This window comes from Vitis vinifera, chromosome 5, assembly GCF_030704535.1.
Source record: "Vitis vinifera cultivar Pinot Noir 40024 chromosome 5, ASM3070453v1".
NCBI classification, from domain to species: Eukaryota; Viridiplantae; Streptophyta; class Magnoliopsida; order Vitales; family Vitaceae; genus Vitis; species Vitis vinifera.
This window is the reverse complement of record NC_081809.1, coordinates 984,071-996,107: the sequence shown is the minus strand read 5'-3', so window position 1 is coordinate 996,107 and position 12,037 is coordinate 984,071. Positions and strand designations below refer to the sequence as shown.

General features: G+C 35.3%; 3 protein-coding genes across 3 annotated transcripts; all 3 read right to left on the bottom strand.

The window, feature by feature from the left end:
* Positions 1-236: 236 nt before the first annotated feature.
* On the bottom strand, positions 237-4,833 carry LOC100253286 (DNA-directed RNA polymerases II, IV and V subunit 9A). The gene is made up of 4 exons (XM_002276920.5): positions 4,482-4,833; positions 4,245-4,320; positions 1,044-1,202; positions 237-465 (listed from the first exon to the last, which is right to left on the bottom strand). Exons 1-4 carry the CDS (start codon positions 4,508-4,510, stop codon positions 385-387), a joined length of 345 nt encoding a protein of 114 aa, XP_002276956.1. The 5' UTR covers positions 4,511-4,833; the 3' UTR covers positions 237-384.
* An 862-nt stretch (positions 4,834-5,695) lies between these two features.
* Positions 5,696-8,449, bottom strand: LOC100258605 (uncharacterized). Its single transcript, XM_002276937.4, has 2 exons — positions 8,091-8,449; positions 5,696-6,880 (listed from the first exon to the last, which is right to left on the bottom strand). Exon 2 carries the CDS (start codon positions 6,783-6,785, stop codon positions 6,000-6,002), a length of 786 nt encoding a protein of 261 aa, XP_002276973.1. The 5' UTR covers positions 6,786-6,880; positions 8,091-8,449; the 3' UTR covers positions 5,696-5,999.
* Positions 8,450-9,054: 605 nt separating this feature from the next.
* LOC100263757 (outer envelope pore protein 16-2, chloroplastic) lies at positions 9,055-11,836 on the bottom strand. Its single transcript, XM_002276898.4, has 7 exons — positions 11,461-11,836; positions 11,312-11,363; positions 11,134-11,211; positions 10,815-10,846; positions 10,475-10,508; positions 10,040-10,107; positions 9,055-9,425 (listed from the first exon to the last, which is right to left on the bottom strand). The coding sequence occupies exons 1-7, from the start codon at positions 11,584-11,586 to the stop codon at positions 9,282-9,284; spliced, it is 534 nt and encodes a 177-aa protein (XP_002276934.1). The 5' UTR covers positions 11,587-11,836; the 3' UTR covers positions 9,055-9,281.
* Positions 11,837-12,037: the final 201 nt, after the last annotated feature.

Here is a 12,037-nt window from a genome sequence, read left to right as displayed (position 1 = left end):
CAAACACAGGTCACACAGAGAAAGAGTCTCAAAGGGAAGTAATTCGCAAAACATGCTTTTATCCATCGTTAATCAGTGCTTCTATGGTGTTCCTCTGGCTGAAAGCCTGATTCTACAGTGGTACGAGGTGCAATAACTTATAAAGTAGTACTTAGTCCAGGGACATTGCATCTTAGACTTATTCACTTGCTTTAAGCTAAATCTTCATAATTATATGTAAAAGCTAATACTGAAAGTGCCACCAAATTTTGAAATCCCCATTGCGCTGCAAAATCATAAAAGTTTCTTTAAATGCATTCAGTTCTTAAGGAGAACAAGGACAAACGTCTGAATACATTTAGCACTGTCAGCCCCAGTTTAGCACTAATCATGTGTAGACTGATCTCAATCTCTCCAGCGATAGCCACAGTTTGGATTGCAGCAAACAAAAAACAGTGTCATACCTTCCTCCCCTCTAGCAGTTGCCTGCACAGCACATTGAACACAGATCAACGATGGAACCATAAAATAACATTCCAAATTAACAGACCCTGATTGTAGACACCTATAGGCAGCATAATTAGGGGATTCTTAGGCATGGAAAAAAAGCTTCACCACAAAGCATCCACATATGGACATTGAGGTTACGGCCTGGTGGGAACAGGGGGTTAGGGCATGAAAACAAAAAATAAAAAATAAAAAAATTGAGTGAAAGATGGAACTCTCATGCTTTATGACCTATGCATGGGCTAGAAGTTCCAAAGGAGCACCTTTGTAACATCACCACTACATCCTTCAACTTATGTGTTCTCACAATTTTTCCCCCCAACAAAATAAAGAAATTGAGATAAATTATATCACATGGACTCCTACAAGTTGGGTTTGTGTTCCATGATATCATGAGTAATAACATGTGGATGCTCTCCAAAAGCTTGTCATGTGATAATCCAAGAACTAGAAAATATTACAAGTATGCCATTAAGCCGGAGCAACAATGCCAAAGTCATTTTCTTAACTAATATAAAACCATATTCATGTTAGAAGAAAAAGGACAGGAAATTGACCTGGAAGAAGACAGCTTCTCCATGATTGCATTGTGCGCAACGAACGGATTTAGTACGAGGAAGTGTTGGATCGGCAGCAACATCCTGCAAGACCTGAGTGCGCTCCCCAACAGAGTGATGTATCTCATTTCTATAGACACAGTTGTTCTCAGCAACCTCCTGCACAGTGTTGTTAAAAAGAATGGAAAGTAATGAGCAGGGGGTAATCTTTATTAGAAACTGTTGACCAGCACACACAGACTGAAATAATGTTAGGACTATATCATGAAGTTCCTCACAAAAGTTTCAATTCTTCACTTTTTTTTAAATGGGTCAAATAGAAGATGACATTTGTGTCCTTAAATTTTGTATTTCTCCACACTTAATGTATTAATGAGTCAAGCAAAAGCCAAGTGGCAGATGAGAGCAAGAGTGAGATAGCTAAAGCATGAATTTAAAAATCATATTAGGGTGTAGAACATCCCTAGAGTTACCATATATGACACACTTTGAAATCCGTATTCCTTTAGTCTACAGATTTAAGAACAGTGTATACAAACAAATATAACTCCCTCAACCATGGGAAGCTGCAAGTTAGTCACCTTCAGACCAATAAATATCAGCTTGGACCATCATAAGAGAGAAGAGGGAAAGGAATGAGTCTGTCACACCCCAAATCTCATACTTCAAGATCTAAGGAGGGATGCTAAGTAATTCTACAGGTCCACTTTAGGCCAACGATTCTCCTGCTTAACACTAAAATGTGATAGAGCTAGAACATGTGATTAGGTTGATCAACCCAAAGTGTTGGGTCAACTGAACTTTAATTCATCATCCTGTTCTAACATAGTTTCCAATTGGAAATGTTCATAACAGAATTCATTGTTACATAAATCTACCAAAATGCCATCACATTGAGTTTATCTTACATCATTTTATCAAACTACGTAACACTGAAATTAGGGAACACTGTGAAATTTCCAAAACATATATGTTTATAATTACAAAACCACCCAAAGGTTCAATATATTGCTCATATCCAGTTAAACCCATTCAATTATATTTTAAGCAATTCTATGGTTCTTGCCTTCTTGGTTTAGTTCCCACTTCTATTTTCCATTATTCATTAATGTAAGGATTAATGATCTCATAACTAAGTGTTTATGCCCCTGCAAACTATCTTGAGTTGATTATAAATATCATGGGTATTACTTAATGTATTAACACCTTAATGATTCATTTAAACACTAACAAATATAATGGGCAAATTAGGTAGAGATTCATAGGATTGCGACACAGCTAGAAAGCAATGACAAGAAAACTGCACTCCACGAAAGAGCATAGTTGTTAACTTGTAAAACGTATCATGTTCTTTTTTTCTTTTTTTATGTAATAAAAAATAAATAATATGTATATACGCGTATATCTATCGAAAGTATGAAGTATAGAGTAATATATAACTACTTTTATGGAAGATAGTAAGATCTAAAGAGTTAAACTATGTTATATATCATATGAAAACATTGAATGTTAAAGTTTAGACAAGTTTAAATTAACAAAATATAACTTTAATATATAAATTCATCATATAATCAACAAAAATAAACTTCTTCAATTTTTTGCTATGATTTTGAATTTCAAATTCTAACTAGGCATATGCACACACACATGCATGCACGCACGCGCGCGCGCGCACACACACACACACATATATATATATATGCCTTTATAAAAAAAACAAATATATTAAGTAAAAAAATTCATTCACTAGTTACAATCATTTTCATTGTCAACATTCAAACCATTGAAATGAAAAATTTTCAATATTCATTGTAAAAATAAACTTATTTGACTTGTAATATAACATTAGACAACGAGAATATAGCTTTTTATAAAAGATTATTTTACCTATATCTCATTTTTATAATAAATTTTTAATCTTTTAATATATTTTAAACAATTAATATAATAAATTCTTTTAACAAAAAAAATAATAATTTGATTTGTTAAAAAAAAAATTATCAAAAATAGTTAAAGATGTATGTATCGTTGTATTACAATATCACGTAACATATTGTATCGTATATCGTATATGCATCGTAATATACACTTTAAAAGGTTAAGTATTGCAAAAGCTAAGAACTTTGGGATACAACACTGATGATTATAATTATTTTTTAAGTATCCAAAAAGGATGTAAATTTTAGAACACAAGATAACACAAAATTAGCAATCTGAGAATTAACTTTCCATGAGCAGGTAGAAAATCCACTCAATAAATGCAAATATGAAACAAGAACATGTTTTTTTATGGGAAATTTTGTTTTCTAGTTTGGAATTGAACTGGGATTCTCTCCCATATCCAATCTTACTCCGTACTACTTTAGCCAGGTCTAGAAGGCACACATAAAATAACTATTCACATGAGTTGTGTCACTAAGATCTGAGCACTTTTGTCAATAATGTAATCTTTGACTCCAGTAGAATAGAATGGTCGAGCAAACTTTTTATTGCTAAATTTGGAATAACTTGATAAGGCATTCTGCCACTTGTTACATCAGTGATGCGGGATTAAACAACCTTCTAAGAAAGGTGATGGAAACATGAAGCACAAGACAGTATAACAAGTCAAGTGAAAATGACCACCATCTAGCTATTTCTTACCCTCCTTAATATAAACTTTTCAAAAAATTGAACTTGTTAAGTCACCCTAGGCCTCGAGAAAGATAACCAATGTGCCCAATACTTCAACAACCCAGTTCCCCTAGTCCAATGAATGCAGTCCATACACTTTCAAAACTAAAATTTATAGTAACAACCATTTCATTTTTCTTTTTCAACCCAAAGAGAAAGGTGACAAGCCATGTCCTCCAACAAATCCACATCGATAAGGCAGATTCTTCATTAAAAAACATAAAGCCTAATGAGAAAGAGACTAAACCCGAGACCTCAATGGCGCCCAATAGCCATAGACAAATTCATATATTTATCCTTTGACGACACTTTTGCAAAAACCATTTCCTAACAATAGGTCATCTGGGCTTCTAAGCGTTCAAAAAAAAGAAAATCCATTTTAACATTACTGTCTATACTTGCTAGGAAAGGAAAAAAAAAACCTTAAGAACCCTAATTTCGCTAAAGATCTTAAAATATAAAATGAAGAAAAAGAGCAAGAAAAGAATTAGGGTTTTTCGGAAGAAATAGAGTCCTAAAGGAAGAAACCTGGTGATCGCAGTTTCGGCAGGCATAGAGAAGGATCTTCTGCTCCCGATCTTCCTTTGGGTAGAGAATGTTGTTGCTGACACATAATTATATGCATTTCATTGTTAAAAATCGAAAATGTAGTCAGAAAAAAAAAATCAAGAAAATAAAAAGAGCAAGAAAAGACATATACGAATATGTAAATCAGAGAAGGAAGAAAGAGTAGCGGATTTGAGATGAAGACGACAAAATCCTCACCATTCTCGGCAAAACTTCATAGTACTCATTTTGACGATGCCGAGAAAATTGCAGCGAAGAGGAAGATGGGATGGACACTTGGTTTCGGCTTCGCACACTCCTTTCTTCGTTGGCGGGTTTTCTGTATTCCACTCTCTCCGATGCTTCTTGGCTCTTCGCTCGGTATATAAAATAATATAACACCCCTTTTTTTCCTCTCACTCTTTATTATTATTATTTAAGGATAAAATTAGACATCCTGATAAACATGTTACGTTATTAGATGTTGTAAAGGTATTTCCGGTTACTTTTATACGATCTTTAAAATTTGAAAGCTATTTCTGTATTTCTGCATTCATCAGAGAATCTGCTGCCCCATTTGATAATGTTTTTTAGGACTCTAAGTTTAAGAATATTTTTTAAAAACAATTAATCATTTATTTTAAGAAGCAAAATCTTATTTGAAAACATTGACAGGAAACAATTTTTTTTGGAACTCATCTCTATAAAAATAACATGGATTTATGTATAATATATATTTCACAACACTTCAATTTAAATTTATTCTAAAAAAATTTACCAATTTTTTATTATTTATTATTTAAGAAAACATGTTGTCAAAAAAACTGTTTTCAAAATAAATTATTTTAAAACTATTTTCAGTCCAATATTTATGAAACATGTTTCAATTTTTATTCTAAAGAATACAAAATTGTTTCTTAGAAGGATTTGCAAACAACCTAATAACCGATTTGCTTCCGGGACGACATTCCACGCTAAGAACACAAACCCGTGACATTTTCTCACATTTTTCCAAATCCATAAGCCTTCACTGAACTTAGTGCACCTAAAAAACACTGGACATAATCTCATTACTTATCAAAACATTGTATGAGTGGATGGTCGCTTTACCAAAATTTCAATTCAAACAAAGGAGATCTCTCCAAAGCCCAAAACTGAACACAACCCTTTTGGTTTTCGAAAAATTCAGGGAAAGAAAAGAAAAAAAAAAAAAAAGTGAAAGAAGATAAAATAATAAATTTTCCATAAATCTGGTTGCAAGTTGCAACACATCGGTATCATAAAATGCAATCAGTTAACCTGGAGTAACTTCGAAATAGAATTGCACGGTTGAAAAGAAGAACATATCAACAATCAAAGAGAGGTTATAGGGAAGTGAAAAAGAGGGGGAAAACCTGTAAACATTAATTGAAAAAAAGCATGTGAATCCGAAGTTAGTTGGAAAATGCACCAAAACCAAGGTTAAAAGCAGAAACAAGTACTATGGTTCTGAATTATTACAACTGCAACACAATAGAAGAAATATGGAGAGACACTAGAGTCTAGTAAGGATATCCAGAGAGCCCAGATGGTAACATATAGAAGACATGACCTTCACCTTGAGAACTCCACTGCAGCATGCTGGATCAATCCAATGAAGAAACATTTGAAGATGGCAAAGATTTCTAGCTTTGAAAACACACAAGAACCACATAAAACTGATATTACTGACATCACACTATAAACTAATCCCTCCCTTTAACGCCTTCTGCTATGCCTTCTGCTCCTCCTCCGGCTGCTCCTCTCATCAGAATCGGATTCAGAACCTGAGTCTGAATCAGAAGACTCAGACGATGAGCTGTACCTCCTGTGCCTCCTCCTCCCCTTCTTCTGCTTCTTTTTCTTCCTCCGCCTCCTTTCTTCCTCTGAATCAGATGATGAGCTATAACCAGAACTACTTCCTGAAGAATCCTCTGATCCAGTAACTGATGATGACTCACTATCAGTCTCAAAAACTGAAGCCTCGCTATCACTGCCAGAATCAGAATCTGACTGATGCTTCCTTTTGCTCTTCTTATCAACTTTTTCAGCTGCTTCATTCTTCTTAATATCTGGATTATCCAAATCATAAGAGATTGATAATTTCATCCTTAATTTAGGGTTTTTGAGTTGCTGAGTCCGAGAGGGTCGTGAGATATAAACCCGTTCATTCTTGCACTCATATGTCCAATGTCCAGTTTGGAAACACTTTTGGCATTGTGAAGATGTGCCTCCAATGGTAGACATTGTTGTCTTCAGGTCTTTTCTTTCACCCAATATCACAGCCTTTTCAGTACTCATCAAATACATCTGCCTCTTCGCTTCCCTTTTCTCCTGCCATCTGCTCGGGCCTTCTTCCTTTTGCCCATATGCATTCACATTTCGAGCCGCAGCAGCAGCTGCTCGTTCAGCCTGAGCACGGCTAAGACCTTTCGCAGCTGTCAAAGCTGCAGCCTTGATTCTTTCAGCTGCAGCCTGAGCTTTCTCTTCTTTCTTACTAGACATGTTAGAAATACACAATATTCAACTAAGAACTTGCAAACTTCCACAACGCTCAAAACTTCTACTCAAAATCAATTTAAATCCAGTGCTTCAACATCCTGCATTCAAGAACTCATTTTAGTCATTCACTTACTAAAGATATAGCAAGAAAGACAGATATAAAAGAAAAAGAAGCTAAATTACACTGGCAGAATGGCTACATGGGTAAACAAGAAATATCAGTAAACTAATTATTTTTAGGTTATGTTTGGTTCCCGGAAATTTTGAGGGAAAACGTGAGAGAAAGATTATAGAGAGGAAAGGTGGAAGGAAAGAAAAAGTGAAGAAAAATTAAAATTAAAATTAAAATCAATAAATTATTTCATATGCTATTTCAAACCCATTTCACTTATTTGAACTATTCAATATAAAGATTAAACAATTTGAAAAGGTATAAATTTCTAACTAATTTTGATTATATTTGATTTTCTTTGATATCTTCATTGAAACAACCAACATGAGAATAATTTTTATTAACATTTTTTTTCTTTCCTTAGGAACAAACATAACCTTAAAGAAATAAAGCAAAGCAGGAAAAAAACTCCTAAATGGAATACATGGTCAGAAAACTAAATTCTTCTAAAAAAAATTTTTAATACAAACCTTTGGAGATCACTGAACCATTCAATTGATGAATTTCTATGAAAATAATCAAAGAAAAAACTAAATTCTAATTACAAATTTTCATTCTTTTCCCTTCCGAAGCAAGGGAAGAATTTTATCATCTCAACTACTAGGCTTTTATTCAGTGAGTGATTGTTTTTTCTTCCCTTAGTTTGTTCAGCAAAGAAGTGTCAAAGTATCAAAGATACAGAGGTCAAATCCCATAAAACCGAAATCTCCGAAAGCACAACAGAAGACAGTTATGGTTAATCCACAAAAAGACACCAAATCATCAAACCCTAAAGATCCATTCGATAGATTAAAAAATCATCAGGAAAAACACCAAAAATAAATCTTATCAAAGGGTCAATTTTATAACTCTTTCCCTTATTTTCCCACCAACCAAAGATTAGCATAAGAATCCGCCTCATTCCAATCCAAATTTAAATTAATTTCCCTCCGCAGAATAATAACAATCAAAAACCCTAAATCTTACCTCTCGAAATAAAAATTGATTTTTTCTTCTCATGAAAAATAGGGCCAAAAACCCTAAAACCAGAACTTCGATATCGGAACCAAAAGGCAAAACAAACCCACCAAACAAAGGGGGGAAAAACCCTAGAAATTAAATACAGAAATAGAGATGGAAGACATTTAAAAACGTACCGTAGATATAAGGGCATTTTTCATAACCAGATCTGATCTGATCTGAACCAGAATGGACCGTTTCTCTCGAACACGAAGCAAAAGAAAGGGTTAGAGCCTGAGAGAAAAACGGTGAGAAGAGACCGTATCCTCCTCGCGAGGGGTAGTCTTGACATTTATTGCCGTGTGAATGATTGTGATTGGGCTAAATTAGGAATTACCTTAATACCCCTTAGGCCCTGTTTGGATGGATTTTTATTTGGGAAAAAAGTGGAATAAGGCTGTCAAATATGAAAATATTTTGAAAAAGGTGGCCATTTTGACATTTTTAATACAAAAACATTGAAACATTTTTTATATTATGTATGATATAGTCTAATAATATGAAGTCCTAATCTTCATCCTAATTGTCGATATATTGCATATGACTTTGAATTCTTCTCCATTTGGCTTTTAGTGAGTTGGATTAGTTAAACTTATATGGATAATTTTGTTTCAAATATTATTGGACCAACCTATGTACTTCTCTTTGGACTCCTTTGGTCATTGAGACCAAGCCATTGACTATTAGTGAGGACGGTTGACAGGTAAGTAAATAAAAAATTATATTGGCCAGCCTAATGATAATTCAAAGGGTCCAAGGGTATGAATCAATTGCTCTTTTAAAAATCATTCCAACACTCATAAGGAACACTCTAGCACATAAAAGTGCAATTTTTCTTCAATTTATTGTACGATTAGATTCATAACTTTTATACATATCGGGTTTGTATAAATATCATTCACCTTATGATGCAATTGAATTTATTTAAGTTCTTGGATACCTTAACCAATTAAGAAAATAATAAGTTATATAAAGGTTCAAATTTTTTAACTTAATAAATCAAAAATGATAAAAATGAATTTAACTTTGTTGATAATATATCCGTTGGCTGCAAGCCTGACATGATTTTGAAAATCACATTTTGCTTTAACTAGTCCCAAGTTTCCAACATAAAACTAGTTCCGCTCTCGTATTGCCATCGGACATCATTCACAAATTACTTTTTAGGTTAAACCAAATATGATCCCAAGAAAAGTGGAAACTACATGTTTCTTCAGAATCCAGTGCAGAAGACAAACCTAATAATCAACATTTACTTAGGCGAGTACTAGGTAGTTCATACATCTAGATGGACAGAAGACAAAAGTTTCTCTCACTGCATTACCGACTTAGAATATCCCTGTAAGGAGATTAGCAGCAGTGGAGATGGCGGCTCCAGTGATGGCACATTGAACAATCTGTTCATGGGAAGTGTCGTTGGATGTAAGAGCCAGCGCCACACCTGTAACTGCTCCTGCTACTGCACTGTTTTTCTGCAACCAAACACAAAGTTTGACACCAAGGCATTGAAAACTGAGCATATTTCCTGAAAGAAGATTGTATTGGTGATGGGAAGAAAGTTCACAACAGGGCTGGATCTTGAAACATGGGAGTATCAATTGCTCTTCATAACATGCATAGAATGAAGCTTTAGCTATGTTGTTCTTAAAACATGGAAAAGCAATGGAAGAAGTGGTGCTGATCTGAGTATGTTTCGATTTAATTTACCCAATGAACCTTCGGTCATAAAAACTGGGATTAAGAAGCTTAACAGAGCTAATGAGATCTCCTTGCACAGTAGGCTAGATATTACAGCTTATTTGAATGCAAAGAGTAGAAAATTAGGAGAGATGAAAAGGGAAAATGTTTTAGGAAGTGAGTCACCATATGGAACCCAAATGCAAAGGATCTACTGTTGCTGTCGGCTTAAAAATAGAGGCAAATTGATGCCGCTTAGGCCAAAAGTGAACAAATAAGGGAATATAACAGCCAATCAAAATCCTTTTCAATCTCCTGTGGAGATTGCTAGGAAATAGGATTGTATATATACCAATTCACTAGGATTTATCATGGGAATTCGCCAGGATACTGTAAATAGGAACCTTACCCAATCATGAGCACCACGAGCCTCCTTTAGACCATAGGTGAGACCTGAATACATTCCTGCTGCTAGTCCTGCGACACAAAAGCAAATGTTATATCCTTTCCCCTCCACATATGTACTAGGAGCTATGTGCAAGCATCAGAACAATTTGATCACTCAATATATAGAGCAGGGGTTTCTCTACTTGGCAATCCCAAATTATGAGCCGCAGTTTGAATACCATGGCAATAATGTCTCAAATCTTGATATTCATACTAAGAGAGCAGGAAAGGCCTCCAGTATCAAGATTGAAATGACCCATGCTCTCACAATCAAGTCTTGAGACAGGTCCAAGAACAGGGAATGTTCCATCATTGAAGTTGACAACCCTTAGAAAATTAATTTCCAACAATAAAGAGAAAAAAAAGGATTCAAATTCAGGTAGATAAACTTAATTACCCCATTGAAGAGATTCTTTTCCTGTGCTCTTCACCTGAAAAAGATTGCAAGCAACCATTTACATAGTCCACTAATGAGAAAGCATTACACTGAACATCAAAATTGAAGAACTAACTAGTATTTATCTCCTTTAAGTTTATATCCCTCCTTCCCCAACAAGTAAGCCAATGACCAATTGGCACTAGATCCTGCTGCCTCTACTAGTGAAACAAGGCATCCATTTTTATCTTTTAGAGAAATAACACAGCAGTCCTTCAATCACACCAGAGAAACCCCACAAACTAAAAAAGATTTGCCCAGATCTCGTTGCTAAGCATATATGGAAGAATCTGCAGCTTACCAGGGCTTCAAGAGATTTTCTGCTGCTTTCTCCTGCAAAGATAAGAAGCAGTAATAAGACAGAGCTAATACAATATCTAAGTAGATTAATTCAACAATATTTGAACAATCAGGTTTGTTCATGGAGTTGACCAATAACTTACTATCTTAAATCCAATCAACACAACTACATATTTGATTGCATGTTGTTTAGGATTCAGGGTGGGAATGGTGGGATTGGATTTAGGGTAAGGGCTCTGAACATATGTATACTTATATGCATAAATATAGAAAATGTGTCATGGATCGCTAAAGCTACGGGAAGCGTACCATCGACATACCTTTGAGATCCGGAAAACGTTGTTTTTTGCCACCAACTGTGACCTCTGTCACACCACCAGGGGATTCGAGCCCAGAGCCTGATGCACATCGGCATGCATTCTCAATATCCTTTATATGAACAAGGGGGAAGGAGGGAGGGGTGGACAAACTGTAATCGTACACAACAATCAGACGTACCTTCAATGGCGGTGAAATAAGCCTCGCGGGACACAGCCTGAATGGCTCCAATCTGTGAAACAAAGTCACTCACTCATCATTCAGAGACACAGAACATGTTTCCATTTATGGTAGTAAAGAGAGATGGAGAAAGAGAATTGAAAGAGTACCCCTGCGGCTTTGACGAAGCTCTCAGCGAAGCGGTTGAGGAGAGGATGGCCGAGGTCGAAGAAGCCGCCTTTGTCGAAATCACGAAGCTCGTCCAGAAGAGATCGAGTTTCTAGATTACTGCTCATCTTCCTTCCCTTTTCCTTTTCACTTCAATCCTTCACAAACTCACTGGAACTGGGAGATGTTTGAGATGGAAGAAGAATGCGGATGGCAGTTAAGAGTTGAAGAGAGAGCGAAAAGAGAGCGGGTGAACGGTGAATGAGAAGGGGTCTCAGGAAGGAGTGACGACACGTGTTTCCAAGACCTTACGTGTCAACTTAGCCTCAACCGTTGTCCGGACTTCGTGGCGATGCTTCGAATTCACCACGCGTCGTTGAAGGAGTGATGACAAAAGTTTTAATCCAGCAATACAGGATACTCCCTTAATAACATTAAGATTACCCTATCAAAAACACATTTAATTTTACCTTTTATTTTTATCTCCAACTAAAACTAGAAATGAAATATCAACTTCCATAGACTCAACCAAAAAAGAAAAATGCTGCCAAAGTAAGGATGTAAAATAGATTCAATATT